General features: G+C 47.6%; 6 protein-coding genes across 6 annotated transcripts; 4 read left to right on the plus strand and 2 right to left on the minus strand.

Annotated features, from left to right (window-relative positions):
* Positions 1-376: 376 nt before the first annotated feature.
* GGI43DRAFT_94131 (Sodium/calcium exchanger protein-domain-containing protein) lies at positions 377-2,703 on the plus strand. The gene is made up of 2 exons (XM_083210551.1): positions 377-2,524; positions 2,586-2,703. The coding sequence occupies exons 1-2, from the start codon at positions 778-780 to the stop codon at positions 2,624-2,626; spliced, it is 1,788 nt and encodes a 595-aa protein (XP_083059365.1). The 5' UTR covers positions 377-777; the 3' UTR covers positions 2,627-2,703.
* Positions 2,704-3,268: 565 nt separating this feature from the next.
* Positions 3,269-9,592, minus strand: GGI43DRAFT_409079 (GTPase-activating protein IML1). Its single transcript, XM_083206448.1, has 2 exons — positions 8,923-9,592; positions 3,269-8,849 (listed from the first exon to the last, which is right to left on the minus strand). The coding sequence occupies exons 1-2, from the start codon at positions 9,469-9,471 to the stop codon at positions 3,591-3,593; spliced, it is 5,808 nt and encodes a 1,935-aa protein (XP_083059366.1). The 5' UTR covers positions 9,472-9,592; the 3' UTR covers positions 3,269-3,590.
* A 756-nt stretch (positions 9,593-10,348) lies between these two features.
* On the plus strand, positions 10,349-12,683 carry GGI43DRAFT_428565 (cation efflux protein; the record flags this gene model as incomplete). Its single annotated transcript, XM_083208979.1, has 8 exons — positions 10,349-11,102; positions 11,157-11,206; positions 11,256-11,300; positions 11,359-11,509; positions 11,573-11,653; positions 11,716-11,894; positions 11,952-12,245; positions 12,336-12,683. The coding sequence occupies exons 1-8, from the start codon at positions 11,021-11,023 to the stop codon at positions 12,681-12,683; spliced, it is 1,230 nt and encodes a 409-aa protein (XP_083059367.1). The 5' UTR covers positions 10,349-11,020.
* Positions 12,684-13,044: 361 nt separating this feature from the next.
* GGI43DRAFT_409081 (uncharacterized protein) lies at positions 13,045-13,679 on the plus strand. Its single transcript, XM_083206449.1, has one exon. The coding sequence runs from the start codon at positions 13,334-13,336 to the stop codon at positions 13,577-13,579; it is 246 nt and encodes an 81-aa protein (XP_083059368.1). The 5' UTR covers positions 13,045-13,333; the 3' UTR covers positions 13,580-13,679.
* An 876-nt stretch (positions 13,680-14,555) lies between these two features.
* On the plus strand, positions 14,556-15,376 carry GGI43DRAFT_385282 (type 1 glutamine amidotransferase domain-containing protein; the record flags this gene model as incomplete). Its single annotated transcript, XM_083203629.1, has 3 exons — positions 14,556-14,630; positions 14,693-15,305; positions 15,360-15,376. 3 exons carry the CDS (start codon positions 14,556-14,558, stop codon positions 15,374-15,376), a joined length of 705 nt encoding a protein of 234 aa, XP_083059369.1.
* A 744-nt stretch (positions 15,377-16,120) lies between these two features.
* On the minus strand, positions 16,121-17,458 carry GGI43DRAFT_409082 (uncharacterized protein). Its single transcript, XM_083206450.1, has one exon. It carries the CDS (start codon positions 16,891-16,893, stop codon positions 16,273-16,275), a length of 621 nt encoding a protein of 206 aa, XP_083059370.1. The 5' UTR covers positions 16,894-17,458; the 3' UTR covers positions 16,121-16,272.
* Between the last annotated feature and the right edge of the window lie 511 nt (positions 17,459-17,969).

Consider the following 17,969-nt stretch of genomic DNA (forward strand, 5'->3'; position numbering starts at 1 on the left):
TGCTCCCACCATTCCAATACTACTAGCAATCCTAGCTCCAGCAAGCCACAGCCCCCCAGCAGGGAGTGGAATCAGGACAATTAATCTCAAATCACGGTCCCCATCGAGAAACACAGGAGCTGAAAAGGCACTGCCCTTTCGAGGCCGCCCGTTGCGCTTTTTGATAAAAGCGATCGCCGTCGCCCAGACTTGGACTGGCACACGGCTCATCTCCAACCTCCGAGTCACCGAAACGACGCGCGCGCCAACCACACAAAGGACACCCAACCCAATCCTTTGACTTGGTTCTTTTCCTTGCCGGAACACTAATCGCTCAGTGGTGGAGTTTTGCCTGAGTGGACCGGGGCTGTGTAGCAGACCATGTCATCATGTGAGTTTAATGCCTTTACCCGTTTTCTCCTGTTATTTACTATTGCTGCCTCACTTTCTCTCTTTCGCCTTTCCTAACCCCGTCGACGAATATCCGGAGGCGCCGAGCATTTCTTTCCCCCCCATTGATTACCGCACCGTCGCAGACCCTTCAATGGACCTGTCGAGGGAGTGGCTTGTCGGGATTCATTCATTGCCGCCGTCGCATCTACACCATCACCATTAGCCCTTTTTTTTTTTTTTTGTGTTTTGCGGTTTTGTTGCTTTTGCATAGCGCCTGTCTTTAATTTAATTTTATTATCCTCCCTTCTCTCATTCTTTGTACCTTATTTTTTGTACATTCATTTCATGCTTCTGGTCCCGTGCCGTTGAAGCTGCACGCTTCTGCTCACCCGCCACACCTCACGAATGTCGCCGTACGCGACGGGGGACGATGACAGCGAGGGGAGACATAGACTAACCCAACTGCTCTCAGTCAATCACTTTAACATCAAGCGCAGAGCGCATCTGGCCAGCCGCCAGGGCGACGAGAGTTGGAACCCTTTTCGACATGTCTGGAAGAGAACATCGCACGCCAACACCTGGGATGTCGCTCGCGCAGAGGCCCAGACTGATGACAACGGGACGAATCTAACCCAGTCAGTCACATCGCCATATCCGCAAACAGGCATTAGAGAAGAAGTACCGTCGATTCCCTCAATTCCCGGAACTGGCGCAGGCACAGAAGAACCTGCTCACAAGACGAGCAATGAGACGCAGGAGCATGAGACGCCACTTATCCGATCCCAATCTGGGACTGACGCCGATGGCATGCGAAATCGCAGCAAGGGAGACCAGGATGAAAAGAACGCGCCAGTTCTCAGCGAACCTGAAGACAGCAAGACGAAGAAGCCCAAGCAGAATGGCCTCTTCCGCCACGTCCACCCCAAGGAGCCTTTTACCGTTGCCAATCAGATCCAGCGAACGCTGCTCAGCTCATGGATCAATGTGCTGCTCGTTGCTGCTCCGGTCGGTATCGCCATCAACTACGTCCCCGCTGTCGATCGTATCGCTGTTTTCGTCGTCAACTTCATCGCCATCATCCCGCTTGCCGCCATGTTGAGTTTTGCTACCGAAGAGATTGCTCTCCGAACTGGTGAAACCCTTGGTGGCTTGCTCAACGCTACCTTTGGTAATGCCGTCGAACTCATCGTGGCCATTATTGCTCTGATCGATGGCAAGGTCAACATTGTCCAGACTTCGCTTATTGGCTCCATTCTCTCCAACTTGCTACTGGTCATGGGATTCTGCTTCTTCTTCGGTGGTCTGCGTCGCCCGGAGCAGCACTTCAACACCGTCGTAGCTCAGACCGCTGCCTCTATGCTGGCCTTGGCCGCTGCCTCCGTCATTGTTCCTACCGTCTTCGATGCCGCCGCCAACACGCCTGCCGAGAGCGTTGCCAAGCTCTCTCGCGGCACCGCTGTCATTCTGCTTGTCGTCTATGGCGCCTACCTGTTTTTCCAGCTCAAGACCCACTCACAGGTCTTCAATGAGCAGAGCCAAAAGGTTCCCGCCAAGCCATGGAGCAGCGGATCTTCAAACCCCAACCTCAAGCAGGGCCTAGTGGTCCCCGCCACTCTGGTGGGCGGCCGCATTGTTGACAAGGACAACTTCAATATCACCTCACTGGACGAGGAAGAAGAGGAAGAAGAGGATGATCCTCAGTTGCACTTTTACGTGGCTATTGCTACTTTGGCTGGTTCTACCGTCATTATTGCTCTCTGCGCCGAGTTCATGGTTGGATCTATCGATGCCATTACCCAGAACGGTGCTTTATCCGATGAATTTGTTGGTCTTATTCTGCTCCCCATTGTCGGTAACGCCGCCGAGCACGCTACTGCCGTCACTGTCGCCGTCAAGGACAAGATGGATCTTGCCATTGGAGTTGCTGTTGGATCTAGTATGCAGGTCGCCCTCTTTCTCATTCCCATGTTGGTCGTTATCGGTTGGGGCATGGGCAACGACGAGATGAACCTGAGCTTCGATACCTTCCAGGTTGCTGTCATGTTTGTTGCTGTGCTACTGGTCAACTACCTCATTGGCGATGGAAAGAGCCATTGGTTAGAAGGCTGGTTGTTGATGTGCCTCTACGCGATTATCGCTGTCTGTGCATTCTGTAAGTTTCGGACAACTAACAAATATAACTTGAATAAAGTAGCTAACGCGTCTATTCTTAGGGTATCCCAACCAAGACACCATCAACTCAGACTCATCATAAGAAGGAGATAGAAATAACCTTCGCCTTTTTTACTTTCTCTCTTTCTCCCCCCCATTCTTTGATACCACACGCATTTTTATTCGATTTTTTTTCTACCAGTAATTTGCCTCGGTTCTTTATGCGCGTTTGGGATTATGAAAATACTTGTTTTTATTACGCAAACCAAAGAAAAAAAAAAAAATCATCATCTTCGAAAAAGGCGTTCTTCTTCCTTAATCTACGACGGCAAAAATTCATCCGTGTTAGCGGCCGTACCAAGAAAACAACCTTGATCTTATTCCTTTCGCCTATCTTCGATGTACTTTTAGTATTAACGTACAGACGAATTTTCACATCAACACAAGCAGCGTTTACTGCTTTGTGTATCTTTTTTATACTACTTTTTTTTTTTATCATGATGTTTTGATTTGAGCTTGGGAGAAGAAGTAGATGTGTCCTGGTAGCTTGAAAACCTCCACCTTATGAATTGGTACAGGAATTTGCTTTTGTTTTTTTTTTTTATTTAAATAAAAGAGAAAAAATTGCTTGGGTAGAACAGAGAGGGTTTTGTAGGTTGTTGATACCAATTAGAATGAATGAAGATTTGACTTGGAAAGTTGTTTAATTTGGACGTATTCATGATTTTTTTTATTTATTATTTAGCGAAGATATAAAAGTAGCTGTTAGATTTCAAGTGCAATACATTTTTTATCATTTCAATAACTAACTTGCGTATGATTTAAGTTGTCCAGTTCCCATTTTTGCAAGATACACTGTATTATTATTTTAATGTCTCATATACTTATACTTGCAATTGCACATCCCTGACCAAAGTACTCCGTAATATCACCTAGATAAAACTACCTACCTATACACGACATGATATTACATTACAACTATCAACTCTGATCCATAGATAACTAATCAAATCGCTTTTCTTTCACAATAACAAAACAAAACAGCCTCCCTCCATTCTATTAACCCCTCACTTCTTTGAACCTCCCAACCCCAGTCCATCAAACTGTACACTACCCCTCCTCAAAAACATCATCGGACTTCCAATCCTCATCGCCGCCCCGCTATCCAGCGATGCCAAAACGCCTGGCGGTAAGCCTAGTGAGGGGATGCTCGTCTCCGGCACAGCCTCCAGCCCAGGTGGATTCACCGACGCGGCCGTGGCTGGGGTACCTTGAATGATTTGTCCCCTCTCCAGCGTCTCCTTGTAGAAAGCCTCGAGGGCGGCAGCGTCGGAGCAAAAGGCCTCGAGCTCCTCCTTGATGGCCTCGGGCTCGTAGAGGTGCGCGGTGGGGTTGGCTGAGAATTGGGGCGGCGGCGGTTGCTGGGATGGGATTGTGCTAAGCGAGGCGGAAGAATTGACCGGCTTGAGGGAGGGTGAGGAGTGGTGGTGATATGGAGTGTGATGGTGGTGATAAGGGTGATGGTGGTGCGCGAGATGATGCTGAGGATGGTGATGGTGCCTATCAGCATGGTGTTGTAACGGCGTTGGTGCGCCCATATACATCGAAGAGCCTGCCATGATTGATTCTGAGAGGCTGAAAGAATCAAATGATGGCGCTCGCCCGCTACCTCTTTCCATCAGAGGATGGGGCTGGTCGACTGGGGTAAAGTTTCTTGCGGCAGATTCTCTCTCTTTCACGGCTCGTCTGCCGTACAGGCGGTTCGCCAGCACGAGGAAGTTGCCGTCATCCGTTACTTGAGCCAGCAAAACTCCCGAGCGATGAATGTATTGAGTGTACCTGTAGTCTGGCCGTCCCCAAGAGTATATGATGTCGACGTTGCCGGGATAACTAGAAGCCGCCTCCATGTCGAGTACGAAATCGAAGTGCCGTAGAATCGACTTTTGGTAAAAGTATTTTGTGGGCACCGTTTGCGGCCCCAGAGAGTTGGGGTCGTAAAATGTCTCGGGCTTTTGGTCCGGTGGCTCGACGGCAAGCTTGATGGGATATGGCCTTCGGAGGGGGTTGATTTCTGTGATTGCGCTGGCCTCGCTAATGGGGACCTCTACGAGACGTAGACCATATTGACTGGCCTCGCGCTCCCAAACGTCGACGGCATCTTCTACAAGCTTCGCGGTTGCGTTCATCCAGTCGATTCTAACGTGGTAGCAGTTGTCTGGGTTATGAAGACGGTCGTAGTGCAGGTCAATTCGTTCAGGACGATATGATCTCTTCCTAGGATCAACATCGTATTTGATGACCTTGCTAAGAATTACCTTGGGACGACTCTTGGCTACATGTTGCGCTGTCATCGTAGGAGTGCTGGTTAGCGACGCCGGAGAGTAGTCATCGTACACCGACCGGCTTCTACCCGATCCTATTGACGATTCTGTCATGGGAGTAGTGGGTAGGGGGTTTTCTTTCTTCTTGCTGCTACCAAACCAGCCAGGCTGCTGCTTTGCAAATTCGGGAGCAAACTGGTAAAAATAGTTGCCGTCGCGGAATCGATGCCGTCTTTCGACGTGCACAAAAAGCCCTTTAGACTTTTCTTTTTCCTTCTCCTTTTCTGGCACTTCTTTGTCCTTGTCTTTACCTTTGGGCTCCTCCGGCACCATCAGTGCATTGCCCAAATCCTCTGCGTCTTCACGGGTCTCAAGATCATCGAAATTCTCCAGCAACCACGTAGTCATATCAGAGCCGAGGAAAGAATGATAATGAAGTCGCAGATGCCAGCGACGGTTTCGCAGGGGAACACCGCCCTGCTCCACAGGCTGCTGCATAGCTTCAGCCAAGACAGAAAAGTTTAGATTCGACTTCTCGAACCGATCTTTCCTCGATACGAGTTGATGTTTCTTACTCATACCACCCTCAAGACCCTCAATTAGGGGCAATGTTTCTAGCTCAGCTGCAATGACAACAGAGGGATCTTCTGTTTTGTAGACAATATCCAAGGGGCTGCGATCTAGCTGCCCCCGCCCTCTCGCAGTCTGGAATCTGCGTTCAGATGGCGGTATGTAGCGATTCTTCTGCCACAGATGGGCCAAGCGTTTGATACCCTCTATTCTAATTTCCTCAGGATACAAGCCGTTTTGGGTCCTGGGCACTGAAGGATTATGGGAAGCCAGCGGGATGAGGACGAACCGAGCTCTCCAGAACCGCAGACTCTCCATCATCTCGTCGTGGTGACCCGCAGCGTAAGAATCAATCATATTCCAATTACGATCGGGTCTAGGAATTGATAAGAGCTCTATACGTCGAGCCTCATAGTCTGTATCAAACAGCGTTCGAATGGCGGGTTTATATATCGGAGAGTATCCTTGAGGCAACCCCGACATGTCTGCCGTGGGCTTTCTGACGTAGATATTGACTTCGACCTCCGTCCCGTTTACGCACGAGAGTTGGTGAATGACGTTGCCAACTGACATGAATATACTTGTGCCATCTTCAAGGACTTGGCTGCGCGAGAAGATGTCACCAAGTTTAATCATCTTCTGCCCGAACGCCTTCGCAACAGCTGATCCGACAACCACCTGGAACCCTTGTGAAAATCGCAGGCTGATCAGTTCACTAATAAACTCCTGTCTAGTTTTTGGTTCCTCGGTCAATTCATCATCTGCGTTTTGTTCCACACTGTATGGATGCCTTTGGTACTCGGTATCGAACTGCGACCTAGTAGGAAAATACTCTGTCGTCAGTGGAACTGCGGCAGGGCAGCACAGAGCCTTCCATTTCTGTATCTTCATATCAGATATACGGGGAAATATGTGCTGCCAACGCGTATATAAGTTTGCATCCTTTATCTGATTCTTATCTGGATCAGACGGATTCAGCAAAACCAGCCAGGGGCTGACTGCTGATGTAGGCGAAATCGTTGTGGGAGGCTCCGGTGCGGCGCCAACTCCAACGTTGACGCCAGCTCGAAGCTTATTCAAGATCATTTTCTGGTCCTCTGGTCGAAACATGCTCTGAATCATCTCGTGATCATCCTCAAGGCTATCACTGCGAGTGCGCGATGCCGAAGGACGAGCAGGAGCTCCTGCTTTTTGATTGTGTAAGCCTATGTCATGGCGGTTAGATCCATTCTTTTTCAAAATGGGGATGCTTGGCGTTGATGACATCCTCTCCATGATAGGATCAGAGGGCTCTACTCTGAGCTTAGTGATTGAAAATGGTGACTGGCTCCTGATGGTCTGAGGTGTGGACGGTCTCATATCAGGACGTGATCGAGGAGTCAATGGTACTACGTTTGGTTTGGTAACTGCTGCGGCGACATTTTCCGTTTTCACCTCAGCCGCTACAATCTTTGGAGCTGCTATGCCAAAGCCTCGTTGCCCAAGACTGATTTGTTTCATGAATTTGGGTTGCTTTGGAGCTGAAGGGACTTTTGTAAGAGGATCTGACTGATATGGCGCCGAGGTAAAAGATTGCTGAGGAGGAGGTGGAGGAGACGGTAGGGTGTTCATGGGCAGCGGATCTGGTAACGTCCTTTTGGGGAAAATATTCGGCTTTTCTATCTCTGCTTGATTCATCGAGAGCTTCCTGGCAGATGGGAAATTGCTGTACAGTTTCTTTTCCGGAAGTGATGTGCCTAGGACATTCAAGTCCTCCATATGGTGCCTCCGAATTTCATCAGTTCTGAGACCTGCTTCTGAAGCATGATGGTGATGACGCTTCTGGTGAGTCAAGACGGCCCTGGAGTCATCAAAATCTTGCAGCTGCTTCCACGACGGTCTTTCTGAAGGTCGACCAAGCCTTTCAGGGGCGAATCTTTGAAACCCATGAATGTTTTCGTTTACATGATCTGTAAGTCGGCCCGGTGGGTTATACCAGAGGTCGCCGATTGCCTCTTGGCGTCTCTTTGAGAAGCTAGTGTTCTCAAAGATGCTACTAGGATAGTTGATATCCGAATGCAGGGGCGTGATTTCGATCTCATTCGTATCAAGGGCACTCCTCATTTGAAGGTCGTACATCCGACATCTTATTCTGAAATCGTCATCATCGTTTTGCTCCACTCTATTAGACACGGACAAAGCAACACCCGCATACGAGAGTGCTTCGTTCGAAGTACCAGTCCAGAATGAAACGTGTAGCCACTGAGGCAGAACATAGCACCATTCGTCACACCTACTTTGAGAATTAACATGTTCAACGCGGCGTATCATATCTCTGCTTTTTGATGGCGAGAATGAACCACCGCCAGACTGAAAGCTTCCAACAACGGGGGTTTGCTGATTTGGCGTGCTCTCGCGACTGTGAAAGGACCTGGATAGCGAATGATGGCGATCTTGAGACAAATCTTCCGCTAATGAGAACCGCGGATTCCGATATTTGAACAATGGAACGGAGTGTAGAGGCATTTGAGCCATGCAAATCAGATCAATCCCAATGCCATTCCCTACAAGGGCCTCTGTAGTTCTTCGTAGTGTCTCATAATCCACTTCGAAGATACCGGCGCCAGGACTAATGACGGCGACGGAGATGCCTGTCCTAGTCAAGTCCCGGTCAATATAATCGTGAGAGAATTGAGCGCATGCGAGATTGATAGCTTCTAGGATATTGCTGTGGATGGAAAAGGAAGATTCGGCCTTGGTTCGGCTGACAGGTTCATTCCCGGGCGCAGCGTCCTTGGAGCCGTCTGATGGATTTGCTGTTTGGTGATGCAAAGTGATGTCTCTCCGGAAATAGTTGAGTTCTTTCTTTAACTGGAACAATATTTTTGTCCATTCTCCACTGGCCATCTCGCTCACTACCACTCGATAGAAGTCTTTGTAAGGCCGCCGGTTCCCATAGGACTGGATTCCCGTATAGTAATCCGATTGAAGCCCGCTCACGTCCAGCTCATTCGTCAGGCCCGTATCATATTCGACACGCGCAAATAGCACAATGCTAACCAAGTGTTTTACTTTCAGCTTGGCCCACCTCTTAAACAGGGCTGGCAGAAATCCGTTGACAACTTTATTGAACATGATTTCGCCGGAGCTGTCAGAATCAAAGTCCCACATTTCTTTGGACATTTGAATGAACAGCACGTATCTGGCCGATTCACTGCGGAATATTGGCCGCGTCTCTCGACCAAAGAAGCCGGAATGGACGCTATTCCCATTAGCAAAGACTGTGGTAACCTGAGCCTTTATGGTGCCCATGAAAAGAAGCGATTGTCCTTTGTACACCGTCCTCTGCGCAAGCTCTCCGACGGCTACCCTCCACATATCCGCTCGTGAGAGATACTGGTCTTTGAATATCATTTCAACGTGCGTAGCTTCGGTAACTGGGTGATCGTCGTCAACCTATGAGGGAAGGCAGGTCAGCCACATAAAGTCATTCACAAGCATGTATATGTCATGGAGGGTGTGAGCGTACCGGTGTCAGCAGAACAATGGACCCCTTCTTCATTCCAAAAGTGTCTGCAATGTGCTTCACAACGTATACTTCCGCCTCAGGCTGCCGGGCCTTGACCTCCTTGGGCATATCCTTTGCGACAAAGATGTACTGATGCCCCAGGTTTTTCGGATCGCAAGGACCATCATTTTGGTATCGCAGGCTGCTATTATCGTCATGCGCCAGCTTCTTAAAGCTTCCAAATCCTGCCGACGATTTTGACAAGTCCGATTTTATGACAGCAATGGACATCAGGGTGCCCGGTTTGATATCGCCGCCAATCAAGTCCAAGTTCAGCAGTACCTCGTCTCGCGAATATCCTTCGTTGACTGTGACAGGGCAGTAGTGCTCGACCTTGCGCGGCTTCTCATCTTTGGCGTCCTTTAGAGTCGAGTGCGTGGACATGCTCCCGGGCGAGGCTGGTGACACTTCGGATGCGCGATCCGAGTTGGTGCTCGACTGTCGAAGGTGATGGGACCAATGCGGTCCCCTCCGCGGAGCCGATGGTGCTGGGCCGACATTTCGGGACATGTCGGCTCGGGCGCAATCGCGATGCGAGAATCATAGAGAGGTTGGTCTATGGGAGCATAGCTCGCGAACAGCTGCCGAGATGCTTATCAGCTCTGCCGTTGATGCAGTCGCGCGACAATTGGAGATGGCAGATAGTAACAGTGGTTCAGCAGGCGGCAGAAATGGAGCTGTAGCAGCCGAAGGATTTTCACCGCCTGCTTATTTCATCCATCACATGTAGGTGCCTATGCTGTCTCAGTGGGGCACGAGCGTTGTGGGGACTGAAGATGAAGACCAGCTTAGAGTCGCAGTGTCTCAATGTCCTGCGTTTCCCCAGATGGGCTGACTCGGAGAGCAAAGTCTATATAAGCTCTATTTTGTTTATAATAAATACTTTTGGTCGCTGGAATAATATAGCTTGAGTAACATTTGTCAAGGCATGAACATTGTATTTGCGCGACTCGGAGTTTGCATTGTTACGTTTGCTTCTCAGACTCGTCTCACTACAGATGGCTTTTATTTCCGGCAAGCAAGCCGAATCGCTATTATGTTATGACTTGTCAAACAGGAGGTGCCGAGAAGACAAACAGTTGGAAATTTTTGCCATTGGAGATAGCTTTCATAGTAGAACCTATTTTTGTTGCTTGTTGAGGAGGCATACTACTGCGCATCAAACTACAACGTCACAATTGAGTACGGACACTCCTCGGATCAAGGATGGCCGAGTCAATTCGGAGCTACGAGGACCGACATCCAGCTGAGAACACCAGCTGCATCGCCATATTGTTAGCTCCAAAGCCCCTTGCCATCAACCCCTCTCAGTGGCGCAGTATTATGAGTCTGGTCAGTCAATGGGCACAGTGAATGTTGGAGCAAAATCCTTCCTACATGCAAGTAGGAACTGTTTATGAAGCCCTGGATAATTAGAATCAGGCCACAAGCGTCTTAGAGCTGACAAGAGTAAAACAAATCCCCGCCTGCAGGCCGCCATGCAGAGTCGTAAGTTTGACTCTTTGGTAGACACACACATCACGCCTACCTTGTATCTTTTGTACGGCGATGGTAATCCGATCTTTTGGTTCTCTGAGCTCTGAAGCACATATTCTGTGCAAGGTTCCACACTGATCGAAGGTAAGTTATTGTTATCGTGATCGGATATTTGTTTGCACTGGACGGCCCGGAAGTGGCCCGAAAGTAACCCAGAATGCCCGCCGTAATTCCCAGCATGGCATTTGACACATTGAATTGTCAAACGCTACTTTGCAGGTAGCGACCCGAGCCGCTTTGATGTTAAAGCTGCCCGTATCCTATCCAGCCGTGTAGTGAACAAGGTGGTATTAAATAGCCCCGCCCTAAGCATACTACAGCTCCTAAACGGAACCGTGCGTTTGCCAGCCATTGGAATCCCTATTTGAGGTGTCGCGGCCGATTGGAAAATTTCTCAGCCCCTTTCTTCGACAAAGTTCGCGATAGTAAATACTGTTTTCATCTTATCGAAGAACATAACATCCCCGTCAGCATTCTCACTCGCAATAGGAGAAACAGATAACCCTCCTTTTCCTGCAGCAATATGGCGATTCAAATGAGTCGTAAACAGCGTTTAATCGCGACGATAGCCATTTCGTTTTCGTTCTTCGTGGCCGAGCTCATTGGTGCGTTTTTCGTCATGTTTTCAGATAACCGACTGCTCTAACCTTGATGCAAAGCCGGCTTTTATACGCATTCTCTTGCGCTGATCGCAGATGCGTTCCATTATGTACGACAAGTTGACATCTGAGCTGAGGCTGTTGCTGATTCGTTTGTAGCTGAGCGATTTGATTGGATTTGTAGTTGCTTTGATCGCCGTTATAGTCCGTTCCCCCTCCCCGACTACCCAGAAGAACACAATAGCTGATGCGTCTCTCTAAGATATCTGAGCGTCCAACTCCGCCACCACAAGAATTAACATTTGGATGGGCACGTGCATCCCTTCTGGGCGCATTTTTCAACGGAGTATTCCTCTTGGCGCTCGGCGTTAGTATCCTCGTTCAAGCCATTGAACGGTTTGTCAGCGTGACTGGTGAGACACAGCATTTGAGTTGCAGAACAGTTGAATCGGGCTGACAATTTATCCAACTGGCAGTCGTCGACCAACCCAAGATCGTCTTAATCGTCGGAAGTGTTGGTTTGGGATTGAACCTGCTGGTTTTGTCATTTCTTCACGGTATGATCAGCCCCAAGTCATTTCCATAAATCTCCAGGAAGTCCTGACATATGATCTTTTAGAACACGATCACGATCACGATCATGGCCACGGCCATAGCCATGACCACGCGCATGAACACGAACACGAACACGAACATGATCATAATCTTGACCATAGACAAGAAACGCTACGCGAAGAGGACGCTGCCACCAGGATAAGTGATGGAACAGCACCTGAACCAGAGACACGATCAATATCGGTAAGAGTCCTTCCTTGTCGAGCGGTAAATGCCTCAACCTGACAACAAGACCCAAAGGCTTCCAGTGGCCACCATGAGCACAGGCATGTGTCGGTCGTACCATCTCTCCCTGGTAGAGACTTGGGGATGTTTGGCGTCCTCATCCACGTAGTTGGTGATGCTATCAATAACATTGGAGTTATAGCATCAGCTTTGATCATATGGAAAGCCCAAGGAGAAGCGAGATATTATGCCGACCCTGCGATTGGCGTTTTCATCTCCGTCATGATTTTTTTGACCGCTTGGCCATTGACGAGGAACAGCGGCCGCATTCTGCTGCAAATTGCCCCCAATGAGAGAATTCTCGATGATGTAAAGCACGACATCGAAATGGCAAGTGCAACTACTTTTCTCAACTCCCGCTGCAATAAAGATGAAAGCTGACGATGAATACTGCCGCAGATTCCTGGTATTGAGTCTGTCCATGAACTTCACATCTGGCGACTGGACCAGCGCAAGTCTATCGCGTCTGCACACGTCGTTGTCGACGGTAGAACCGTCAAAAGTTTCACAGACAAGGCCAAGGTAATCATGGAATGCCTTCACGCGTATGGCATCCACTCAGCAACACTGCAGCCAGAAGTGCAGCCAGCCGTTGGTGAGCCAGAAACTCTGAGCACATCGGTATCTGTGGGCTCAGATACTGGAACGACGACGCAGAGGCGCCCGGGTAACGGCTCGAATTGTCAGATTCTGTGTGGAAGCCAGTGTGGCGGAATGAGGTGCTGCACCCAGATACATATCTCCTAAGCCGGTGGCATTATCGGCTTCGAGAGAATAATATGTGATGTATGAGAAGAGCAGTCAGCTTCATCTTGACCCAAGAGTAGCATAGCAAACTAGGAGAAATTGAGAGAGTAGTCATTGTAAACTTCTCGCCCATATCAAGTGTTTCGGTAAATCCCACAAGAATGAATTATTCTCATAAGCGGCTGTCGGAAAATTTGAGAGCCCATCCACATGTAGCGAATGAAGCATTCATTGTGGGCGTGCGCGCTTAACGCGATTATTATGGTAGGACAAGATTCACAAACAAATTGACAGATTTTGCTGAGTGCGCGTTTTTGGGTGGAGAGGAAATGAAGTTGAAACTGGGAGGTTGCTTTGCTGGCGGCATTTCTAATGCTGCTCCAAAAGGGGGTAGGCGAGGCCATCAAGGTTCGCGCCATGCTCCCCGCTCTGTTCTGGCGCTGGCGCCCAGCCAAGCAGCGCCAGTCACGCTGTATCAGCTACCACTACATGTATCTAGGTAGGTACTTCTTTTGCACTTGGTGTCTATCGTAAGCTCTTCTTCAGCTGCTTTCCCTTTGGATAGTAATGAGCGAGGCGTTGGCTTGGTTGCGACACACAGCTTGATGAAGTAACGCACATTTTATGGCGGGGACTGTTTGACAGTGGTGATGAAATATTTCTTGTGCGCCTCTAAATTTAGGCACCTCTTACTCGGAGCCGTGCTCATTGCCTATGCACTTTGTGTATCCTGGTCCAAAGGCACGGCTTCTTCCGATAGACAGCGGAAAGAGTACGGAAATTATGTGAGCACAGCTGTAATAAAACTTGCGGACTTTTGCCTGTTATGCCACGCGAGTCTGGGTTCAAGCTACACAAGCTCTCTAGTCGCTATTTTACTTACCCGATGTGGATAATTATTAATACAGTTTTTACACTTTGCTATATACATGTAGGTACTTAGGTAATCACGAACTGTTTCGGTTCAAAGAGCCACAGCATCTGTATCGCCAGCAGAGTCGCCCGCGTCCCTCACCTCTTCTGCTTTTTCCCGCTGGTAACCTATTTATAAAACAGGGTTGTAAATTAGAAATTAATTTAGTTGCTATTAACAAATCTCTGAGTAATGAGACTAGTTTCGTTTTCAAGATTGGTTTTCATTGCTTCCGTGCCTTGGAGAAAACTAATGACTAGTTTCTTCAATGCTCTGAAGAAAACGAAACGAAAATCAATTGCTTTTGTTGCTAAGCTAAAGATAACTGTAATATAATTCGTTATTAGTAACTAAAAACTAAAGTAGTTTTATAGTAATGAAATGAAAACTAAAGACTAGTGACTACTTTTACAACAGCCCTAACACAAAACACCTGTGTTGATTTCCTCCTCCAGAGACAGACACTGGCACTGCTGTTTCACATGAATCCAATGAATTTGCCTTGAGTGTATTTCTGTCTCTAGAGACAGAAATATAACTTACTTAGCCATGTCTTAACAAGTTGGGGCCCCGCGCGGTATAGTCCGCATCTGATGCGGCAAGTTCCGTCGTTTGGGCTCTGCCCACCATGAGCTTAGAAAGCGGATAAAGGTGATGATAATTTGATATAGCTATAGAGATCCAAAATATTTTGGAATCATGGCCTCAAAGATTCCATTTATTGGGCTCTGCTTATTGAGCAAACTATTTGGAAAGAATTGCAATGGCTGTAGAACTGGTGACGTCGATGCACTCTTGTTAATTCTGTGTGAAGACTTACTCTATTGATATTTAGCAAGTATGGCAAATATAAAAGGCAAAGGGGAACCATACTTCCATTGAAGAATATCTCCTCCATCATTCACTCATCCATTAGAATTTCATTTAAAGCATTAAAATCTGATTCACAACAACTCAACATGGCTCCTAGAATTCTCTTCGTTCTTACTAGCCGAGCTAAGATGAACAATGGCGCACCCACTGGGTGGTATTTGGTTAGTTTCCCAACTGTTGTCCTTTAAGTTTTGGAAAAAGTCGCTCACGCTTCAATTCTCAGCCTGAGTTTGCTCGTCCTTATTTTCACTTGATTGGTCCAGATGAGACCAAGCCCAGAGCTGAAATCGTTGTTGCTTCCCCTGCCGGTGGTCTTGCTCCGATAGACGAAGTGTCAGTGAAGAACTTCAAGGACGCTGCGTCGGTCAAGTTCTATGAAACCAGGAAGAATCTCTGGGAGAAAACAGTAGCCCTAAAGGAATTTCACGGAAAGGCATCCGAGTTTGATGCGATCTTCTATCCTGGTGGCCACGGGCCCATGTTTGACCTCGTTAACGACAAGGACTCCATCAAGCTGATTGAGGAATTCTACAATGCCGGTAAGATTGTTGCAGCTGTCTGCCATGGCCCTGTCGCTCTCGTGAATGCCGTTGTAGACGGGAAGCCGCTTCTCAATGGTCGCAGGGCCACTGGCTTCAGCAACGCAGAAGAAGACGCTATCAACCTGTCCGAGGCCATGCCTGCTCTGTTGGAGGACGAAATCAAGCGAGTGGGTGGCATCTATGTCAAAGCAGATGCGCTTTGGAAGGAGCAAGTTATCGTTGATGGGCGAGTCATCACTGGCCAGAACCCAAACTCTGCCCAAGGCGTTGGCGAGGCCATTGCTCAGGCACTTGGTAAGTTTGGCAACTCTTGACGTTTTCCATAAATATTCTAACGGTATGGCTTAGGCCTTGAATCTGCCTAATGGCTAGAAATTTGAAGCAGTTTTAAGACAGGTATAGGCGGCATGAAATGTCTGTTACTGGCGGGTTATGGATAGACAAGGGTAGATTTCATCAAGCCAATCATAGGGGTAGAAGAATCTAGAATGTCAATTGAGATGATTATACTTAAACGTGGTTTCTGTGACAAACCGGCCCCTTTAACTCAGTATAGGGTACATGTATTTTCACAAGGGACGGTTCGCGTAGTAAAAGTAGAGAATTTGTATCATGAAAGTGCGTCTACCATCTATATTGCAATGGTACTTGCTTGGCTGACGGAGTGATAGAGCCATGGTGGTCAGCGATCTACCAATTAGGCCGAGGAGGCACGGGATCATCAGTGATTTGATAGTCTTTGGATGTGGTTCCCTGGAGAAAGGAACATTAGCTGGTAAACTGGCTTGACCAAGCCGAATGCACTGATATAAATAACCTAGAATAAAGGGATGATGCGCGTAATGACGAATCACCTAAAATTCATATCATAAGTCGCCAAAGGAAAAACCCAGAAGATAATAGTATTCTAGACTTTCCATCTAGGCATTCTGTATATGATCCCGTGAAAAAAAAAAAAAAAATAAAAAAAAAAAAAAAAAACCGAAAGCCCCCTTTTCATTCTGTTCACACCTTAATAAATTAAGGGAAATATTATTTAGCATCCCAGTTTTATTATCCAGCACCCCAGCTGTCTCTACTGTCTCTTCTGTCTCTACTGTCTCTACTGTCTCTACTGCCTCTACTGCCTCTACTACTTCAAGTATTATCTAGCGGTTGAATAATTTTATATTTTTATACGTGTGTTAACGGCCTTGTTAAATCACCGCCAGGGTACTAGATAATAAAACTGGGATGCAGAATAATATTTCCCAAAATTAAACTACATGTGCATCTGGTAATTACTGTCCACCGTCACACGCCTCACGCCTCCCATTGGCGATTTCACTACCCACACCAACTCGACTGGATGCTGGATTTGGTCTTTCCATGCCAGCTTGTTCCTGAAACCGAAATCTTGTAGAGTGTTGCCAATTCGCGCGCATGAGAATTGTTCGCTAGGTGAGCTAGGTGGGATACCCCATTGGCTATGTGTAATTTGCTCCCGCTGGCTGCTATATTCTATGCGTGGATTCATGTTGTAGATGATATAAACCCCGTTAATATGACTAAAGTCACTCAGCCGGGCTATAATAGAAAAGCTAGTCTGTTCCCAGTCTTCGTCACAATCATCACCTTCCTCAAATGTTGTCGGCAACTTCTCGGCAGTCTCGCATTCTAAACACTCCAGCTGGCCGAGCTCATGGGAAATAAATCCTGGTGCCTCTGCGTCACCTGACTCTGCTGAGTGGGTAGACTGCTCTGATAAATTAAGGGCGCGGCGGTGAAGCGGCAGAGATGGTTCGCGGGGCTGCACTGTGGTATTCACGCCGAGAAATGCAGCCTCCATAACTTCAAGATCTGTTTTAGGATATTCGTTTTTCTGCGGTACCAAGTTGTACATAGATGGCAGCAAGCGGTATAGAACTGTATTCTCATAGCCAAGGGGTATCCAGGGCCGATACTCCCACGTAAGTCCAGGCAGGAGCTCTTTACGTTCTGTCGGATTTAGAAAGCTGATTGAATCTGCGATTTAAATAAATCGAGCGGGTGTCAAAATGCCAGAAGGATTGGATAAATGCGGAAAATTCCTTTCATAGAACTTTTCCCATCGATGTTTAGTGTATGCTTGCCGCTGGATCTGGGAGCATCTCGTTGAAAAATTTCGTGTAGTCATTGGGATGAACCCGGCGATGACACAACTCATCAAAAATCTCGTCAAAACGAGTATTCTGGTCTGCGGACTCCATGATAGTGCTTGGGAGGAGTGCAAATGGGATGCGAGGCTCTCTGCCCAGCTAGAGAGAAAAAGACGATGAAAAGATGGAGAAAGAGCCTAGCAAACAGAAGTAAATGGAGGGAATTATATACTTTTGCTCTAGAAAAGTAGAAGTAGTAGAAGTAATAGAGGTAGTAGAAGTAATAGAGGCAGTAGAAGTAGTAGAGTTAATAGAGGTCGTAGAAGTAGTAGAAATAGTAAAGAGAGGGCCATGTAATATTCTATTTACTTTTGCTATGGAAAAGTTTAAACAAGGGTCACGTGGTATTCAACAGAAGCCGTGCTTCACCTCAACACAAATGCTCGAGTTGCCATTGATGTAGAATAATAAAGGAGAGGCACGTGCAATCATCGCTTTGACCGAAGATACCGCCATGTTTCAGGCAAAGGATTATCACAAGACACCTACCGCAGCTAGCAAAGAGTTCCTTCGCAGTCTTTGTTATTATTCACGAGTCCTTATTTTGAATTTTCTAACCAGAATGGAGAGTGGATTTTAAGCTTACTCTTGCACGCCTGCTTCACGAGCCACTGAATCTAAGGGCTCAATTGCTTTAAGGCTGGCAGATGCAAGAAGTTCTTTTTCCGACCTAATATACTTCACAAAGAACATGGTGGACACAAGAAGCTAAGAATTTGGTTGGGATGCTCCATCAGTGGGCAAAATGGTTCCCACAGATAGTCCATATCAGTTCCCACAG

This window comes from Trichoderma evansii, assembly GCF_050947405.1.
Source record: "Trichoderma evansii strain SZMC 28006 chromosome Unknown GGI43scaffold_14, whole genome shotgun sequence".
NCBI lineage: Eukaryota > Fungi > Ascomycota > Sordariomycetes > Hypocreales > Hypocreaceae > Trichoderma > Trichoderma evansii.

Coding starts and splice junctions, on each gene's coding strand:
- GGI43DRAFT_409081 (XM_083206449.1), top strand. CDS start 13,334: ATGAAATATTTCTTGTGCGCCTCTAAATTTAGGCACCTCTTACTCGGA.
- GGI43DRAFT_409082 (XM_083206450.1), bottom strand. CDS start 16,893: ATGTACAACTTGGTACCGCAGAAAAACGAATATCCTAAAACAGATCTT.
- GGI43DRAFT_94131 (XM_083210551.1), top strand. CDS start 778: ATGTCGCCGTACGCGACGGGGGACGATGACAGCGAGGGGAGACATAGA. Junction 2,525..2,585: donor TATCGCTGTCTGTGCATTCT/GTAAGTTTCGGA, acceptor GTCTATTCTTAG/GGTATCCCAACCAAGACACC.
- GGI43DRAFT_409079 (XM_083206448.1), bottom strand. CDS start 9,471: ATGTCCCGAAATGTCGGCCCAGCACCATCGGCTCCGCGGAGGGGACCG. Junction 8,850..8,922: donor CCATTGTTCTGCTGACACCG/GTACGCTCACAC, acceptor CTTCCCTCATAG/GTTGACGACGATCACCCAGT.